The sequence below is a fragment of the Grammomys surdaster genome, unplaced genomic scaffold (genome assembly GCF_004785775.1).
Source record: "Grammomys surdaster isolate TR1022 unplaced genomic scaffold, NIH_TR_1.0 125767, whole genome shotgun sequence".
Taxonomy (NCBI): Eukaryota; Metazoa; Chordata; class Mammalia; order Rodentia; family Muridae; genus Grammomys; species Grammomys surdaster.
Window position 1 is genome coordinate 1378668 of NW_021620598.1, and position 18157 is coordinate 1396824.

Genomic DNA, 18157 nt, shown 5'->3' on the forward strand with positions numbered 1-18157 from the left:
CTGCCCTGGAGCCTTCAGTGGTTCTCCTGCCTCCGATTTCCGGTATGCAGGTGTGACCCACCATCCTCAGCTCCCCCATAGCAGGTCCTATTGGAGTTGGTCACTGCCTTCATGTACAGGTAAAGCTTGCAGGACACTCACAGGGCTGGCTAAACCATCAATGAGGAAGCTCTGCTCTGGCATCCACTGCCTCCAGGCATTTGGCAATAGATTGCAACTCCTAAGGCAACCAGCCTTACGGACGGACGGAGCAGCTCCAGGGTCCTCAGCCTGTCTATCCAGTGTGAGCCAGCCACACCGAGACTACGCAGACTATACCATGTAAGCCAATCTAGTGGCTCCCCTTTCTCTGTATATCTACACTGCTGGCTCTGGCCCCTGTAGAGAACTCAGCTAACTCACCAGGCAAGGGCTTGGCCACTGAGCCACACCACATCCCCTACACTGAACTTTGGAGAGCCTCCTCCTCACCTCCCTGAGGAGGCTCTTTTAGGGGTTATCTTTCCCCAGATCCATCCTGCCTGTTAGTGTTCCTCTTTGTTTTGTTTTTGTTTGTTTGTTTTTCAAGACAGGGTTTCTCTGTGTAGCCCTGGCTGTCCTGGAACTCACTCTGTAGACCAGGCTGACTTCAAACTCACAGAGATCCACCTGCTTCTGCCTTTCATGTGCTGGGATTTAACGTACATCACCACTGCCCTGCCCACGAGTTCCTATTTCTTTTTTTTTTTCTTTTTTGTTTTTTTGTTTTGTTTTGTTTTGTTTTGTTTTGTTTTGTTTTGTTTTGTTTTGAGACAGGGTTTCTCTTATAGCCCGGGCTGTCTTGGAACTCACTCTGTAGACCAGGCTGGCTTCGAACTCAGAAATCTGCCTGCCTCTGCCTCCCAAGTGCTGGGATTAAAGGCGTGCACCACCACTGCCCGGCCGAGTTCCTATTTCTAACCTTTGGGACAAACACGTGGAAAGCTTTTGTGACACAGGAAGCTCAAATGAACTCCTTTGCTGCCTTCATGAGTCGTTTCTCTGTACACAGTCCCGTGTGTGCTCATCTGTGTATATGGCCACATGGCTGTGCTCGGGCCTCACATTTATGACTGTGAAGATGAATGTTTAACCAGGCTGCCCTAGGCTGTCCTTGTAGGCCCTGCCCTAGACCACACTCACCTTTAGCCCCTAGTGATGGCTTCCCAGGGTGCTTTGGTTGCCTGATCTCCTGGAGTCTGGAGCAAGCTTACACCCCAAAACTCACCATCCCTCAATTCTCCCCACAAACCGTTCATCATCCACCAAAACACTGTTCTCAAGATAGGTGGGAGGGGAGAGCTGAGCCTCTTATTTTGGGGACAAGTGATATGGACGTAGCAGATGAAAGGCAAAACCAATTCAGGCTACGGTGAGAGTATTTATCAGGCCGGGCACTTGTCTTCCTACCCGCATTGAAGCATTTGTCTTTTTCACTTTCTTTATTGGTGGAGGGGGCTCTGAGAGTAAGGGAGGCACATTTAAAGGAGATTGCTCATCTATCCTTTAAAAGCTAGGGGATGTCTCTTCAGGGATTGCCACGGAAGACCGGGTGGCAAGCTAGTCACTCATTGCTCATCTGTAAAATATTTAAGAGCATGAAGTGTATTCGTGGCTTCAATCGCCTGGTTTGCAAGAGGAAAACGCAGAGGGCTTTGCTGTTAAATGAGAATGCGTGCTGTCTCCGCACGGATGCTTCTAGAGTCATTTGGATGAAAGGCTATTGGTCTCTACCACTTGCTCCTTGGAAGTTCCCACACGGCTCACTCACGGTGGGGGAGAGTGTCGAGGCGGTTTGAAGATTCCAGGCCGTCTTCCTTATCTTCTCGTGCACTTAGCCTTGCCAGTGGAAATCACAGACGACTCTCCTGCCAAATCACTAAATTAGCAAGCTGATTAAATAACACGGCTCTGAACGCTAGTTTAGAGGTTCTGATTACAGAAGGCTCCGGAACGCCACCCCAAAGTGCAGTAAGATCGCTTCCACAGTGTAATCTGGGGAATCAAGCATTTTCTCCATCAGCAAATCCATTGGCTCTGCCTGTCCCTTCTCGACACACTTCTAGGGCTGCCAAAATTGCATGGAGGTTTGGAGGTGAGCAACAGTGTCAGGGTGTCAGATTTCTGCTGCTAGAGGCTCCTCCTCTTTCCCCAAACCTTTAAAAGCTGTTTTATATATAATATATATTATATATAGTTGTATATATAATATATATTATATATAAATATATATACATATACATATATATTTGGAACATTTTAGTCATAGAAGAAGGAAATAAGAAACTTTGCAGGTGGGATGGGGTGTGTCGGATTGGATGTGAAATCTTCCCATAGATACATGTGGTTGCACACTTGGTCCCCAGTTGGTGGCCCCTACTTGAGAAGTCCTGGAACCCTTGAGAAGTTGGGTCTGGCTGGTGGAGATGGCTCACTGGGGGGTCGGGTTTGTATGCATTTCCAGGTCTGGTTTATCTCCCTGTCTTCTAGTTGGCTTCAGTGATATGACCTTGTGCTCTTTCCAGCATGGACACAACACCCTCCCTGCCTTCATAGGTGGAAATCCCCTGGAACACTGGAACAGTGAGATTAAATCCCACCCCCCTTTGGGCCTAGAGAGATGGCTCAGTGGTTAAGAGGACTTCCAGAGATCCTGAGATCAATACCGAGCAACCACATGGTGGCTCACAACCATCTGTAGTGGGATCTGATGCCCTCTTGGCTTGCAGGTGTACATGCAGACAGTGCACTCATATACATAAAATATACAAATGAATCAATAAATAAATACAAAAACAAACCCTCCTTCTTTAAGCTGTTTCTTTCGGGTATTTTGTTGCAGCCATGAGGGAGGTGGGAGACTGATGCCGCAGACACGTCAGAGAGCCCAACCGTGAGGGAAGCGGACTGTAGCTGCGCTGAACTGGGATTCCGGGAGTGAAAAAGTCCAGACACAGCCTGCAGGTTGTCTGGCACAGGGATGCCACCCACTGAGCTGTTTTCAGCAAGGCTTTATGGAGGTTAATTTATGCGTATGTAAATGCCTACACAGTGGGTCATACCTGGGTGACTTTTCCCTTGAGTATATACACCTGTGAGAGTCTCTCCTGGGCCGGGTTAAGAAATATGTGTTCAGCAGAGCTCACTGGCACTCCCGTACCAACCCTACCCCCATCCTCATGCCCGTGCCTTGTAACCACCATAGCTGAGAATAGAGACCTGCTCTTAACTGCTAGTCAGAGTGTTCTTGCAGGTCAGGCTCTTTTGTGTGCAGCTGGTTTCTTGTAGTCTGTCAGGATACAAATGTTGTCTATCAGGCCTTGATGGAAGAAGTATGGTACTGGGGGTAGGCTCCACCATCGTGGACTCTAACCCTCTGGAACCGTAAGCCCAAATAAACTCATTTCTAAGTTGCCTTGGTCATGGTGTTTTTCACAGCAATAGGAAAGCAGCAAATATATAGTCACTGAGTCCCAACCCCAGCCCCAGCCCCAGCCCCAGCCTCCACCCAGGCGTGGCATATGCATTCAGTGAAATAGTTTGTTATGCAAATGTTGGCTGGCTGCTCATCCTCCCCCTCACCTCTGATCACTGTTCTGCTTATGCTGAAGTTTGGGGCCAGGTGAGAGGTGCTAGAGTTTGAAACACCACCATCCTGAGATTCCTGTCCTTAAAGCAGTGCTATCTTCTAGCCCCAGAGAGAGCACTCTAGACCAAGGGCCATCTGTGTGTATTGCCTTGTGACTCTAGGTTTATGGGGAAGGTGACAAGAAGGTAGGTAACTGTGGTTTGGCAGAGACCACACACTGTGGAGTCCAGTGTGGGACCACTGTGAAGTAAGAGCTCTTAAAGTGTGTGTTCCTGTCCTTCGCTCAGCTTCCAGGGACCTGGCATCTCTGGAAACCTCGGATCAAAAGCCAGTCAAGTGGATTCTGTGACAGGAGCAGCTGTGCCTAACCCGATTTTCCTAATTATCCTCTAAATGGGATGCATCCTCAGAGCCTCACAGGCTGTGTGTGCTGCATACTAAGAGGCAGAAGATCGTGTCTGCGGAGATGGGAGTGATGGGACTGAGGTTCTTATTTCTGCATCCCTTTAGGGCCTCTCTTTAGGCAAGATTAGTGTTTATGTTTGCTGAAGTCTGGCCACGCCACACATACAGACAAGCCAGCCAGGAGGGAGAGCTCCACGGCCAAGAGGGGACAGTAGGCCAACATTTTTCCTCTCTAAAATAAAATAATAAAGAAAAATGCAGATTAAACCATAGCCATCAACACGTGCGTGCATATGTGTATGAACACATCCACACTCGTGTACTCTTTTTTTTTTTTAATGTTATTTACTTAATGTATGAGCACTCTGCTGCATATACATCTGCCTGCCTGAAGAGGGCATCAGACCTCCCTAAAGATGGTTGTGAGCCACCATGTGGTTGCTGGGAATTGAACTCAGGACCTCTGGAAGAGCAGTCAGTGCTCTTAATGGCTGAGCCATCTCTCCAGCCCCAGCACTCGTGTGGGACATGTGTGTGTGTGTGTGTGTGCATGTGGAGGTCAGAGGTCAACCTCAGGTACCATTCCTCAGGGCCCATCCGTCTTTTAAAACATTTAATTCTGTTTCCTTATGTGTATGTTTACATGCCTCTATATGTGTTCTCTTTTGGAGGCCAGAAGTTAGTGACAGATCACCTAGAGATGGAGTCTTAGGAGGCTGTAAGATGCCTTGTGGATGTTGGGAACCACCTTAGGTCCTCTGCAAGGTGCTCTTTTTTTTTTTTTTTTTTTTTTTTTTTTTTGGTATTTTTGTTTGTTTTTGAGACAGGGTTTCTCTGTTTATCCCTGGCCATCCTTGAACTCACTCTGTAGACCAGGCTGGCCTTGAACTCATAGAGATCCATCTGCGTCTGCCTTCTGAGTGCTGAGATTAAAGGGAGATTAAAGCAAGTGCTCTTAGCCGCTGAGTTATCTCTGCAGCCCATCCATCTGTCTTTTTTGTTTGTTTAAAGGAGGGTTTCCCACTGGGACTGGGGCTTGCTGATTAATCTAGACAGGCTGGACAGTGAGCCTCTGGGACTGGAGTATTTTTGCCTCCTCGGTGCTGGGATTACAGCATGCACCTCCACATACAGCTTTAGATATGGATGTGGGGGTGGGGGGCTGAACTCAGGTCCTCCTGCTCCTGTAGCAAGCCGTCGCCTCAGCTTCTAAAGCTGCTTTCAGTTGCTGTCCGTGGCATTTATGGGCTGAAAATCCATTTTTAACCATTGCAAGAGTCCCAAATCATCTTCCAAACTGCACTGGCTAGAAAACCACCTTATCCTGCAGCAAGCAGTGCTGGAAGACTAGGGTGAGTGCACGCAGCTCTCAGCCTGAGACTGAGGAAGGCATCCCTCACCAGGGAAGGGTGCCACAAACTTGACCAAGAAGCAAGTATTCCAGACTTGTATTTAACATTGGATTCTGGTTTCTGTAACTCAAATGCCAGGACCCCACTGTCCTGTATAGCATGTGTCAGTTTTCTTGACAACAAGTGTCCCCTGTCTGTGGGTTCTCTTATTGAAACACAGGGGCCCCTGTCAGGAGCTGGGAGTCTGAAGCTCCTTTGTGATGTATGGCTTTTTAAAAAGCAGGAATAGGGTTGGAGAGATGGCTCAGCTGCTAAGAGTGCATATTGTTTGTCTTAGTTACTTTTCTATTGATAGAACAAAGCACTATGACCAAGGCAATGTATTTACTATTTATCTGTATCTTATGGGCATCAGTGTTTTGCCTGCACATGTGTCTGTGTGAGGGTGTTGGATCCCCTAGGACTGGAGTTACAGACAGCTGGGAGCTATCATGTGGGTGCTGGGAATTGAACCTGGGTCCTCTGGAAGAGCAGCCAATGCTCTTAACTGCTGAGCCATTTCTCCAGCCTCTGACCGAGGCAACTTATAATAAAAGAAAACATAATTTAGGGCTTATAGTTCAGAGGAGCATGGCAGCATGCAGACAGGCATGATGCCGAGACATCTGATCTGAAAACATGAGACACACACACACACACACACACAGTGGAGGGAGGGGAAAGGAAAGGACTAAGTGGAATGGCATGGGATTTTTGAGACCTCGAAGTCAGATCCCAGTGACACACTTCTTCCAACAAAGCCTCACATCCTTATCCTTCCCAAACAGTTCCATCAACTGGGGTCCAAGCATTCCAACATATGAGTCTGTGGGGGCCATCTTTATTTGAACCACCACTGTCGTAGAGACCTGAGTTTGGTTCCCAATACTTGCACCAGCGATAACTTCAGCTCCAGGGAATCCACACTTTTCTTCTGGGTTCTGAGGTACCTGCACTCATGTGTAGAAATCTACATGGATACTCACACATAGACGTAATTAAAAGTAAAATAAATGTTTTTTTAAAAGGCAGGATGTGGGCTGGGCAGTGGTGCCACGCACGTGCCTTTAATCCCAGCGCTTGGGAGGCAGAGGCAGGCGGATTTCTGAGTTCGAGGCCAGCCTGGTCTACAGAGTGAGTTCCAGGACAGCCAGGGCTACACAGAGAAACCCTGTCTCAGGGGAAAACAAAACAAAACAAAACAAAACAAAAAAAAACATGGAACCTGGGAATGCATGACAGCTTGCTTCTTGCTCTCAGGTCCCATAGTCTCTGTCCTAATCACCTGTGTCCCCATCTCACAGGAGTGTCAGTAACTACATTTATGATCTTTCAATGTACTCCCAGCTTGTTAGCAACATCCAAATTCTATCTTGAGATGGAGATGCTCTCAACACCCCTTTGGACCTTACTATCCCTAACCCTGGCGTGCACTCTGCAGGAGTTTGCCAATATCCTCTGAAAGTTCTCTTCTCCCCATCCCCCTTCCTTCTGACATGCCCTTGTCATGCATATTAGTAGCTTTTTGTATTACAAATGCAACTTAAGAAGGATTCATTTTGGCTTGCAATTTGAGGGTACAGTCCGTAAGTCCATCGAACTAGGGAAGGCATGGTGTTTCTCAGGTCACTTTGTGTGTGTGTGTGTGTGTGTGTGTGTGTGTGTGTGTGTGAAATTTATTAGAGTGGCTTGCAGGCTGTGGTCCAGCTAGTCCAACAATGGCTGTCTATCAAGTACAAGAATCTATCCTTCCTTCCTTCCTTCTTTCTTTCTTTCTTTCTTTTTTTTTTTTTTGTGTGTGTGTGTTTTTGTTCTTCGAGACAGGGTTTCTCTGTGTAGTCCTGGCTGTCCTGGAACTCACTCTGTAGACTAGGCTGGCCTTGAACTCAGAAATCCACCTGCCTCTGCCTCCCAAGTCCTGGGATTAAAGGCGTCTGCCACCACTGCCTGGCTCATTCTTTCTTTTTAAAGATTTATTTATTTTATGTATGTGAATACACTGTCACTGTCCTCAGACACACCAGAAGAGGACATTAGATCCCATTACAGATAATTGTGAGCCACCATGTGATTGCTGGGAATTGAACTCAGGACCTCTGGAAGAGCAGTCTCTCCACCGAGCCATCTCTCCAGCCCCATTGCGTGCATATATATATATATGAATCTGGAAGAAGTGAGCTTCTAAAGCCAGTGAAAGAATGGAGTTGCCATTGAGAGCGAGGGCAAGCAAGCAAAGAGTAAAAGCTTCCTTCTATGTCCATTATATAGGCTGCCAGCAGAAGGTGTGGCCCAGATTAAAGGCAGATCTTCCCACAAAAGATCTAGATTTAGGATGGGTCTTCCCTCCTCAAATGATTTAATTAAGAGAAATCCCTCACAGGAGTGCCCAGCTGCCAGCTAGGCTTTAGTTAACTCTAGATGAAGTCACGTTAACACCAAGAAGAACCATCACACCTTTTTAATCAGTTTGGAGCCTAACTCCTGGGGGTTGGGGCGGGGTCCGCTGCCCAGGATTGAGACTGGGTGTTGTCTGTCCCTCTCTCCTTAACCCAAAGGAGATAGATAATCCTCTGGGTACATCCAGAGCTTTGTCTCCAAGGTGATTGGAATTCTCATCAGGTTGACAATCAGATTAACCATCACGTGGGATGCAGGGAGTTTGCATTTCTGAGATTTCCGGGATCCTGGGGTCTCCGGCTCCTCCACGATTAAGAGGGAAGGCAGCCTTAGCACTGAGGCGTAGGCCAGAGAAAGCCAAAAGGCCTGTGTTGCCGGGAGGAGCATGGTTTCGGGAGGGGGGTGGCTTCAGGAGGAGGGTGGCTTCGTGGCTTCGCAGAGATAAGAGTGCCAGGAACTGGGCCAGGGTGAGAGATGTCTGTCCTAGGCCTGTGAGTTTTCTTCCTATCCTAGTGGAGGGAGGTGACTCTTTATCTTGGTCTTTGGAAACCATCCCTCCCCAGCAACTCTCTCCTCCCTATTTCTTCCTAAATCCTGGGCCTTTCTGATCCTTCTCCTCCTACTGGGATCCCCACTGTCCCTATCCCACGCTTGGCTTGTAACTCTTTAGATACTGGGCACCCCATTCTCCATGACAAATTCCAAGGCGAGGCCAGGCACTTCTCAGCTGACGTGCCAGTTTGGCTACACCCCTTCTGCCAACGTAAAGTGTGAATATTTCCTGCACTGAACCGAAACCGCTCACCAGAAGGAGTGAGGCTCCGAGCCAGTACAAAGGGAGAAGGAGGAAACACCTCCCCCTCACCCCCACGATTAGGTGCTGCTTGAAGCTTTACCCTCGCTGGGTCCTGATAGCTCCTATCTCTGCTGAGCCATGCATCCACCCGTCTCCTGGAGCCACAGGCCATTTGGCTTTCCCTCTGCCTACGACTCAGTTCTCATGCTGCCTCTTCCCCGCAGCGTCTCTAGAAACCCGTTCACTTCGCTCTTAGTAAACCTCCCTGCCTGGTCCCCTCCTTGTTCACGACTTACTGTTCCCAAATTAGCGAGAGTCAATTTTGTGCAACACGAACCTGGTCACGTCTGTTAGCTTAGCATCCTTCCCTGGGCCTGCGCTCTTCCTCCCGGTGCCCATGTTGTCCCTCCCTGATTCTTCCAGCTCGTGGCTCCCATGGAAGCCTTTGGCTGAGCTTGCCTTGGGGGAAGGGTCACTGTGTATGAGGCTACTGTCCCACAAAGGCACCCACTACACCCCCAAGCATCGACCCAAGGGATGCCCTAGTCCTGCGTCAGGATCCTGGCAGAGACTCAACTGACCGTACATGTTTCTGGGGCTAATTGATTCTGGGCTTCCAGCACGGAAGGCCGAACAAAAGGGGGCCGGTCGTGCCTGGCACTACGTGCAGGGTCCCGCTGTATTGCGGGCGGGGAGCTCAGCTACAGCACCGGGACTTCGGGGTCAGTAGGCAGGGGCGGGGAAGCCGCGGCCGCGCCCTCCTGGCCACTCCCCGGCCGGCGGTGGGTGGCGCGCACTCGCATATGTCCTCCGTGCCACCACGGTCGCCCACCCCGCGGGCCCCCAAGATGAAGAAGGACGAGTCTTTCTTGGGCAAGTTGGGCGGCACACTGGCAAGGAAGAAGAAGACCAGGGAGGGTGAGTGTGCCCCCGCGTCCCTTTGGCGCCAGCCGGGTGCCAGCGGTGTCCCCCATGTGTTCGCTCCCTGTCCGCCTCGGCGGCGCCAATGAGCCCTCCCGTCGCGCTCAGGCTGCGCGACCTTTGGGACAGGCCGGTCCCTGTCCCTACAACCTTTGCGGTGCTGGCCCGGTGCCCAGGACGAGCGTCCTGCTCTGGACACAGGCCTAGCAAGCTACGGTTCCTGTGCCCATCCTTGTCCTGTGACACTCTCGTCGCAGTGATTGGACACATGCTGGTGGAGAGGACAGGCTGCTGACTGCGTGATACCTGCAAGCATGGCTCGGTCCCTAAGCTGGGAGTCAGTGAAAGGGCACAGGACACACAGGCCAGGAGCCTGGGAAGCCTGGAACCATTGCCGAGGAGAGATGGGGCGAGGGGCGGGGGGAAGGTCATGCCCCCTGCGCAGGAAAGTAATTTTAAAAAGACTTTTACTTTTTAAACTTTTAAAAAACAAAACTGCAAGGGATGTAACCTCTGCGCCCTGGTCAGTGCCTTAAGGTACCGAAGTTCCCAGCCCTCCCCAGCCTTCCCCTTGCAGAAACATTCCGAATTTTCTATTGTTTTGACCTGGAGGCTCTTGCCCTAGGGCTGAGATTCCGGGCACTCACCGGGAATGGGAGGGGCTTGCTGAGGAAGGACAGGTAGAGAGAAGCTTCAGAGATAGACTTCCTGGGGATCATCTGCTAGGGACCACGTAGTTAGGGAGTCCTGAGGGTCTCCTCAGGCCACTGGAGCCAGACTAACTCCTAGAAAGCCTGCCTGGGCCTCCAGGGACAAGCCCTGCCTAGGAGGTGACTGATAATCATCCCGTGGGCCCGAAGGACAGGGATGATGTATTTACTCTTGAGGGAACCTCCAGGCCCTAAATTATAGGCAGACTCATTCTGGCCTTTCAAGGTATCTTGAAAGGCAGGGCATGTGAGGAAAAGCAGAGCTTGTCTGGAAGTGTGATATTACCTACACTTTGATACTGTGGCCCCCACACCCTGCCCAGACTTGCCTTCCCAAGTCTTCAACCCTAGAATGCCCTCTACCAAACTAGACTGTGCAGTTCCCTGAGGGCAGGTAGGCCTGGTCTTCTTCCTTAGGATTCATCCTAGGGTTTATTTCTAAGCAAATGGGCTTTTTTGGTTGTTTCTGAGCTGGCGCTTTGCAGTGTCACTAAGTCTAGACACAGTCCTGGATTCAAGTGATCCTCCTGCCTCAGCCTCACCTGTGTCAGGAACTGCAGGTGTGTGCCACCCTTTTGTGGCTCACCATCTATGGGACTCTCATGTGGTTTGATCACGTCAAGGCCTTGGAAAGTAGAAGAGAGGCTGAGTCTTTCAGGGCCCTGGGAATGGATGCCATCATGTAGAAACCTGTGGGAAGTCCCATGATCCTAAGCTGTAACTGTCAGAGGGCCCAGGGATGGGGGGGGGGGGGAATGTTGGAGATGTTGGAGAGAAAATCTAAGAAAGAAAATCTTTCACAGAAAAGCATGTGTAAGAGTGTGAATGGTTACAGCTGCTGTGTGTTTCATGTGTGTGCACACACATGTACAGGCCTGAAGTCAATGCTGGGTGTCTTCCTCAGTTTCTCACTATTATCTATGTATCTACCATCTATGTATGTATGTATGTATGTATGTATGTATCATCTATGTATGTATGTATGTATGTATGTATGTATGTATCTATCTATCTATCTATCTATCTATTTATCTATCTATCATCTGTGTATCTATAGTCTATGTATCTACCTATGTATCTATCATCTATGTATGTATGTATGTATGTATGTATGTATCTATCATGTATGTATGTATGTATGTATGTATCCATCATCTATGTATTTCGTCTATCTTTCTACTTACCTACTATGGCTGGCCTGGAACTTATAGACCAGGCTGGCTTGGCACTTAAGAGACCTGCCTGGTTTGGCCTTCTATGTGCTGGTATTGAAAGTGTGTACTTCTACACTGGGTTCCTTCTTGTTTTTGGAGGCAGAGTCACTCACTGAACCTGGAGCTCTTTGACTGAGATCAGCAAGCCCTGGGGCCCTCTGTCCCCACGTCCCCTGATGTGAGATTACAGGAGAACAACATCTGGCTTGGCTTCTGACTGTTTTTAAAAATCGCCAGTGCTGGGGATGGAACTCCGGTCCTCATGTAAGCCCTTTGCCAACTGAGCTGCCTTCCCTGCTCCTGTTGCAGCCTTTCCAAGATGGTACTTAGACTATTGGAACACGAGGGCTGCACCAGTGAGTGATGAGCTGGCCTCGGTTTCCAATTGTAAGTGCTTCTCTGCTTTGCTTTTTGAGATCTTGGGTATCCAGAAGATGGATGGCTGGTCTAGCCCAGTTTAAATGTACCTGGAACTCCAAACAACATCTCCCCCTGCCTGCTGCTTCTGTTGATATTGAGATCCCATGAGTTAGCTTGGCCCTCTGCCTTCGGGTCTCAAGGCTGGAGTACCTGTCACCCTTATAACCAGAAAGCCACAAACCCTAATTGGTCTCTGAGGCAGGAACGGAGGGAAGGCTTAGCCTCGGAAGGGAAGGGCTGAGGAGCTTCCTTGTGGTCCTCTGGGGAGTGGAGAAGGAACGGAGGGGCTAATGTGAACACTGTGTAATGAGGTCTTGAATAATTGAGCGCTGAGTGCTGCCAGTATTTCTGCAGACCTTGTTGCCTTGGCAACTGGCCCCCCTGACTGCTCTTGGCCTTGACTTTGGGCCATGGGAGCTTATGCACCGATGCCTACTAGGAGATGACCACTGGGAGGACATGGGGCTTCCCAGCCTGCCAGTCGGAACACTTAGCTGTGTTTCCTCCTTTGTTAGAAAGTCCAGGGTGGACTCTGGACATTTCCTGAGCTGAGGACACCAGAAGGGGGGAGGGGATGGCTGGTGAAATTCAAGGTTTGGGGTCATATGGGCATTCGACCCCACCCTACCTTGCAGAGTGGCAGAGAAGGGAGGGACCAACTGGGACAAATGCTTTGTCCCATTCCAGGAGGTGGGGGTACGATGTGGGGTGAGCTAGGATACCCAGTACAGGAAGTGTCTAAGAATGAACAGGGCGTGATTCAGCCCAGTGGAGACTTTATGGTGTCACGGGGTGGCCCGGTCAGAAAAGGGAAGTATGACTAACTGCACATTGGAAAACGGAAGGGACCGCCTACAACACTCAGGCCTCCCTATGGGGAGTCCGAGTCCTGGCTCTGAGAGATCAGGAGCCAGCTTAACCTCTGGAGGTCAGGGTGTGTGTGGGTGTGGGGGGGTGAGGGTTGGTGCTGAGGAAAGATGCCCCTATATGGGGTGTCTTTCATCTATCGTCTATCTGTTCTATCAATTGTGTATGTATGTATGCATGCATGTATGTATGCATATATATATGTATGTATGTATGCATGTATGCATGTATGGTCTATGTATCTACTCTAACAATTGTCTGTCTATCTATCTATCTACCTATTTATCCATCCATCCATCCATCTGTTCATCCATCCATACATCTATCTATCTATCTATCTATCTATCTATCTATCTATCTATCTATCTATCTATCTGCATGTACTCTGGTTACCTAGCAAAATGGAGTGAAGACTGGAGTTTGCCCTTGATGCCGCAATTCTTCCAGGCAGGGTGGAACTTCATTTCAGGTTTAACAAGTTTTCATCTCGAAGCCCATAGCTGACATTAGGGCTGCTCTCACAGTAGGGCTGCTCTCACAGTAGGGCTGCTCTCAAAGTGTATAATGAAGGATTCCTGCTGCATTGCCTGTCTGGCCCTCCCTTCCCCAAGGCCCCAAAACTTAGCAGACACTGTAGCTGCCTTCAGACACAGCAGAAGAGGGCATCGGATCCCATTCCAGATGGTTGTGAGCCACCATGTAGTTGCTGGGAATTGAACTCAGGACCTCTGGAAGAGCAGTCAGTGCTCTTAACAGCTGAGCCATCTCTCCAGCCCTGATTTTGGCTTTTTGAGACAGAGTTTCACTGTGTAGTCTTGGCCATCCTGGAACTCACTCTACAGATCAGGTTGGCCTCAAACTCACAAGAGATCCAACTGCCTCTGCCTCCCGAGTGCTGGGAGCCACCCTTGCCTGGCAACTTGTAGATTTTTTTTTTTTATATATATTTTTTAACAATCTCCACAGTTTTGCCTTTTCTAGAATCGTGAACTGGAATTCTAGTGCTTGACGTGAGGCTTTTCATATTGGCTTCCTTCACTCACTGTCCAGCTAAGCTTCCTCCCTGTGTCGATGGGCCACTATGCCTGGCTCATGCAGTGTTGAGAATCCAACCCTGAGCCTGGTGTATGTATGCTAGGTGAGCGCTCTACCCACTGAGCTACATCCCCAGCCTTAAACTTCTGAAATTTACTCAGTGCTGTGAAAGAAAATATAATTCAACCAACTGTCAGATGTCCCAGGGGTTCCTAGTAGGAAAGGAGGAAGGGAAGCGAGTGTCCCCTGAGACAGAGATCCTAGGGGAAGTGTTACTCCTTGATCTGAGGGCATCAGGAAACAGGTGGCAGACAGCTGGTTGTGTACTGGGGACCTCAGGAGCCAACCTGGCTCAGGTCCATATTCAGGACAGCAAGGTCTGGTTGGGGGAGGGGTGAGTAGATGTGGGGACGGAACCTCTTGGGGATACATAGCTAGATTTGAGGAGCTGGTGTTCCAGCTGGAGCTAGTGACCTGTTGTAATAATGTACTGTGATAAAACATTGATCAAAAATAACTTGAGGGAAGAAAGAGTTTATCTGACGTCTACTTTGTGGTGGTTTGAATATGCTTGGGCCATGGGAAGTGGTACTATCCTGTGTGTCCTTGTTGAAGGAAGTGTGTCACTGTGGGGGTGGGCTTTGGGGCTCCTACTGCTCAAGCTCCACCCAGTATGGAAGAGACCTCCCCCCTCCTGGCTGCCTATAAAAGAGCCCTTTGCTGCTGCCTTTGGATCGAGATGTAGATAGAACTCATAGCTCTCCCAGCGCCATGTCTGCCTGGACGCTGCCATGCTTCCCACCACGATGATAACGGACTGAACCTCTGAAGCTGTAAGCCAGCCCCAACTAAATGTTTCCATTTGTAAGAGTTGGTCATGTTGTCTCTTCACAGCAATGGAAACCCTAACTAAGACACAATTCATCTCTGAGAGAAGTCAGGGCAGGAAGTGAAGTGGGGGAAGCCACAGAGGAAGGCAGCTTATTGGCTCGCTTGCTGGCTTATGAGCTCACAGCTAGCTCATAGTGGCCGGGCCTACCTCCCACAGTGGCTCGAGTCCTCCTGCATCAATCATCAATCCAGACTTCTCACAGACAGGGTCACTAGGTCAATCTGATCAAGGCAGTTCTTCAATTAAGGTTCCCTCTTCCCAGGTGTGCCAAGGTCGACACTGAAACCTAACCAGGACATGTCTTCGGTTGAGAATAAAAGACGGTTGTAATTAGGCAGAGGAGGGGGGAGAGTGCCTGGGGAAGACCCCTCAACAAAGGCCCTTTTGGGGAAGTACAGGGGGTGCCTTGTGTCTGAATTGTGGCTTGGCATGTGGGGCCACTGCCAGCCATATAGAGATCCTGGGGGTACAGCAAGAATGACCTATTTTGGTGACATTAGAGGCCTTGTAGGCCACAGTTTGGGAGCCAACTGATGTGGATGGAGGAGGAGTCTGTTTCTGCAGGGCTGTAGCTCACGTTGTGTTGTGGTTCCCGAGTGTCTGCCACCCCAGGCGGTTGGAACCACAGCTCCAGGGAGCAGAAGCGTGGGAATTTGACTGAGTTCACTCCACGCAGCGCTGGGCGGACACTGGGCTGAGAAGCCATGGGGCTCTACCTGGGTGTGGGGAGATCACAGTCTGAAGTCCCACGGAGACAGAGCTCCTGAGTAGGGGTCAGTCCAGGTTGAAGCAGCTGACCAGGAGACCAGTGGTCTCTATCCTTGGGCTCCCAGATGCTGCTGGGAGCCTCGGAATAACTAAGACACGAGGGCATACGGGCTGGACCAGCCCACAGCTGAGAGGGATGAGAGGGAGAGCTGTGGCAGCACCCCACGGGGTGACAGACTCTTTGTTAAGGCACTCACTTGGCTGGGTTGGCTAGCTTGCTTGAGTTGGCAGCCTTCGCAGCAGGAACATAGAGAAGTATTCCAGGTGGGAGATTAGGAGGTGGTGGCAGCTCATTGTTTAAAAGCCTTCTCCATGGTTCCCCACGGTGGAGCCCCAAAGACATGAGGAAGTCCATGGTTTTAAAAGGTTTATTGTCATGGCGGAAAGTGGATGAATCTGGCTGTACCCCCGTTTCTTCAGGGAGGGCCTTTGGTTAAATACTGTTTGTAAGGAGGAGGGTCTGGGAAGGAATGCTTAATTGACTATGCCCTCTGGCCTTTGTACCTAAAGATCTCTTTAATATGGAGATCTCTTGGCCTGGAGGCCTGTAGTCACACCCTCTACCTGTGGAGGGGCTGGTAAGTACCTTGCCTTATGTGATTGAAAGGCACTGATCAATGGAGGTCTTTGGCCATATGTCAGGAGCCTGGAAAGCTATCCTTTCACGGTCCCACATGCTTCAGCACGGTAGCTTCAGTGGGTGGGGAGAGAGGAGGGAGCAGGTGGATGCCAACAGGTAAGGAATGGGACATGTGTGCTGTGGTTTCCAGAATGTTCTGGTGGAAAGAGGAACAGGGAGTTGCGAGGCTCTAGAAACCTAGCCAACAGAGAGAAGCCGCTCCACAGAGCCTTTCTCCAAACCAGACCTGGGTACTGAGGATGGAGTCAGGGCTGTGTCATACTAAGCCCTTGCAGTACCACAGAGCTGAGCCCCAGCCCTTTTCTTCCCCATGATCATTAAGGAGGCCATCTTGCTGGGGAGGAGGCAGCTCCTGGTTCATGAAGGAAGATCCAGTCAGGTGGACCAGGCTCTCAGTCCTGTGTCCTCAGGCACACCTGCCATCCCTTTTCTGAGCTGAGGTCCCCCAGCACACAGCCAGAGCTATGTGTCACCTGTTTTCCTGATGTTCTCAGGTCCAGGAGCACTGCTCCCCCTGGGGCGTGGGCATCTCCCGAGAGGACATGAGGGGGTTTTTATGAAGGCTGTGTGTGACTTCATCAAGTTTCTTGTCATTATTTTTCTGACCATAATATCACACCCAGGTACTTCTTTAAGTGTCCTGGTACATTCTATGGTCCCCGGGGAGCATCCTGATCTGTAGTGGGTGCTTTTCTTGGCAGCCTCCTGAGATTTCAAGAAACCATGCTTCAGCAGAGGAAAAAGGTGCCTCTTGATCCTTCGCCTCTTTCGATCTCTACCTCTCTGAGCTAGGCCTTTTCTTCTATTGTAACGCCACGATTCTGATGCCTAGAAGTCATGGTTTCCCCAGAAAGATCCAGTCAACTAGCCATCCAACCCAGTGAGCCTTAGGGGCACCCTGCTTTGAATTCCTGTCTCACCTCTCTGGAATTAGTATTTACTGAACACTCCGAAGCTGCTCCCCCAGTTGTGCTCATCCAGTCCTCAGAATAATTAACGGGTGTTTAGGCAGTGTAATGGGCCAGCACCTGCGGCGCTGGTTCTAAAGTGCTCCTTTGATTGATTCCACCCCGCCTCGGCTGGCCGAGGTCAACTCCATGTACCTAGCTATTTTCTTCTTGGCAAATACATGATTCATCACAGGGGAAAAAAAAAAAAGCACTCGAAGAAAACGTTTTCTTCTCTTTGCATTGGCTACGTGTTTCACTTTTTAGGAAAGTAAACGTCTAATGAGTGCGTTTGGGCTGGAAAACATCCCAGTCTTATGAAGTGGAATATAAACTCAGCTTGCCTTAATGGTGTTAATCTTGTCTATGCAAATGGCTGTTGGGGTAAGAGTGCAGACATGAGCAATCCATTGCAGGCGTCATTATTCCTTAGTAACACATACTCAAAAGAGGGGCTTCTGGTTAGAAGTAAATACAGATTGAGCAAGAGTCTGCATCTTGAGCACACTGTGTCAGCCGTGTGCCACCAGCCCTGGCCGAGCATGACTGTGCCGTGGGGATCCACACTCCATGCTGTGGGATCTCGCCTTCATTCTTACTAGGCGGGGTCGGGGTCGGGGCGGGGGCCGCAGGGCCCATGGAGGTAGATGAGTCCTGCAGAGGTAGAATCACTGCCCTGCTGAGTTGGTTCTAGTTGGTTTGTAGAGGTACAGCTGTTGGGCATCAAGGGGTATCACTGTGGGGGTACACAGTGTACAGCCTGGCTGCAGGGCTCCGTGACTTCATCTCTACCAGACTCTGTGTCTGCCACCCTGAACACAGCAACCTGCTCCTTAGGATTCGAGGAAAGAGCCAGAAAAGCCTTGTCCGAGTAAAGTGGCTGCTAAGAGGTGTTACTTACTGATGAATGCTGATAAGTGGTGCTTTGGTTCGCTGGTAGAACAAGGGGCCAAGTAGATTTCCGCTTGGGAGCAAACGTGGCTAGATAACAGAATTCTGAGGGCGTGTCGGAACCTACGAGAAAAGGGTGCTGAAAACCCAGGGTCTCCCTAGTTATGTGAGTGGTATTGGTGGAACAGAAACCTTCCTGGGCTCAGATCTTTTCAGTTAGCCCTGGCTGTCCTGCCCTTTGGTGCTCCACCCGGCT

The 18157-nt window shown here is 49.9% G+C and overlaps 1 protein-coding gene across 1 annotated transcript in view; it reads left to right on the top strand.

Moving 5' to 3' along the window:
- The first annotated feature begins 9376 nt into the window (after positions 1 to 9376).
- The window catches only part of Parvb (parvin beta), an 82130-nt gene continuing 73349 nt past the window's right edge, over positions 9377 to 18157 (top strand). The window contains exon 1 of the mRNA XM_028788709.1: positions 9377 to 9514. Within this exon, the coding sequence (XP_028644542.1) occupies positions 9400 to 9514 (115 nt within the window). The 5' untranslated portion in view covers positions 9377 to 9399. The remainder of the gene's footprint in view (positions 9515 to 18157) is intronic.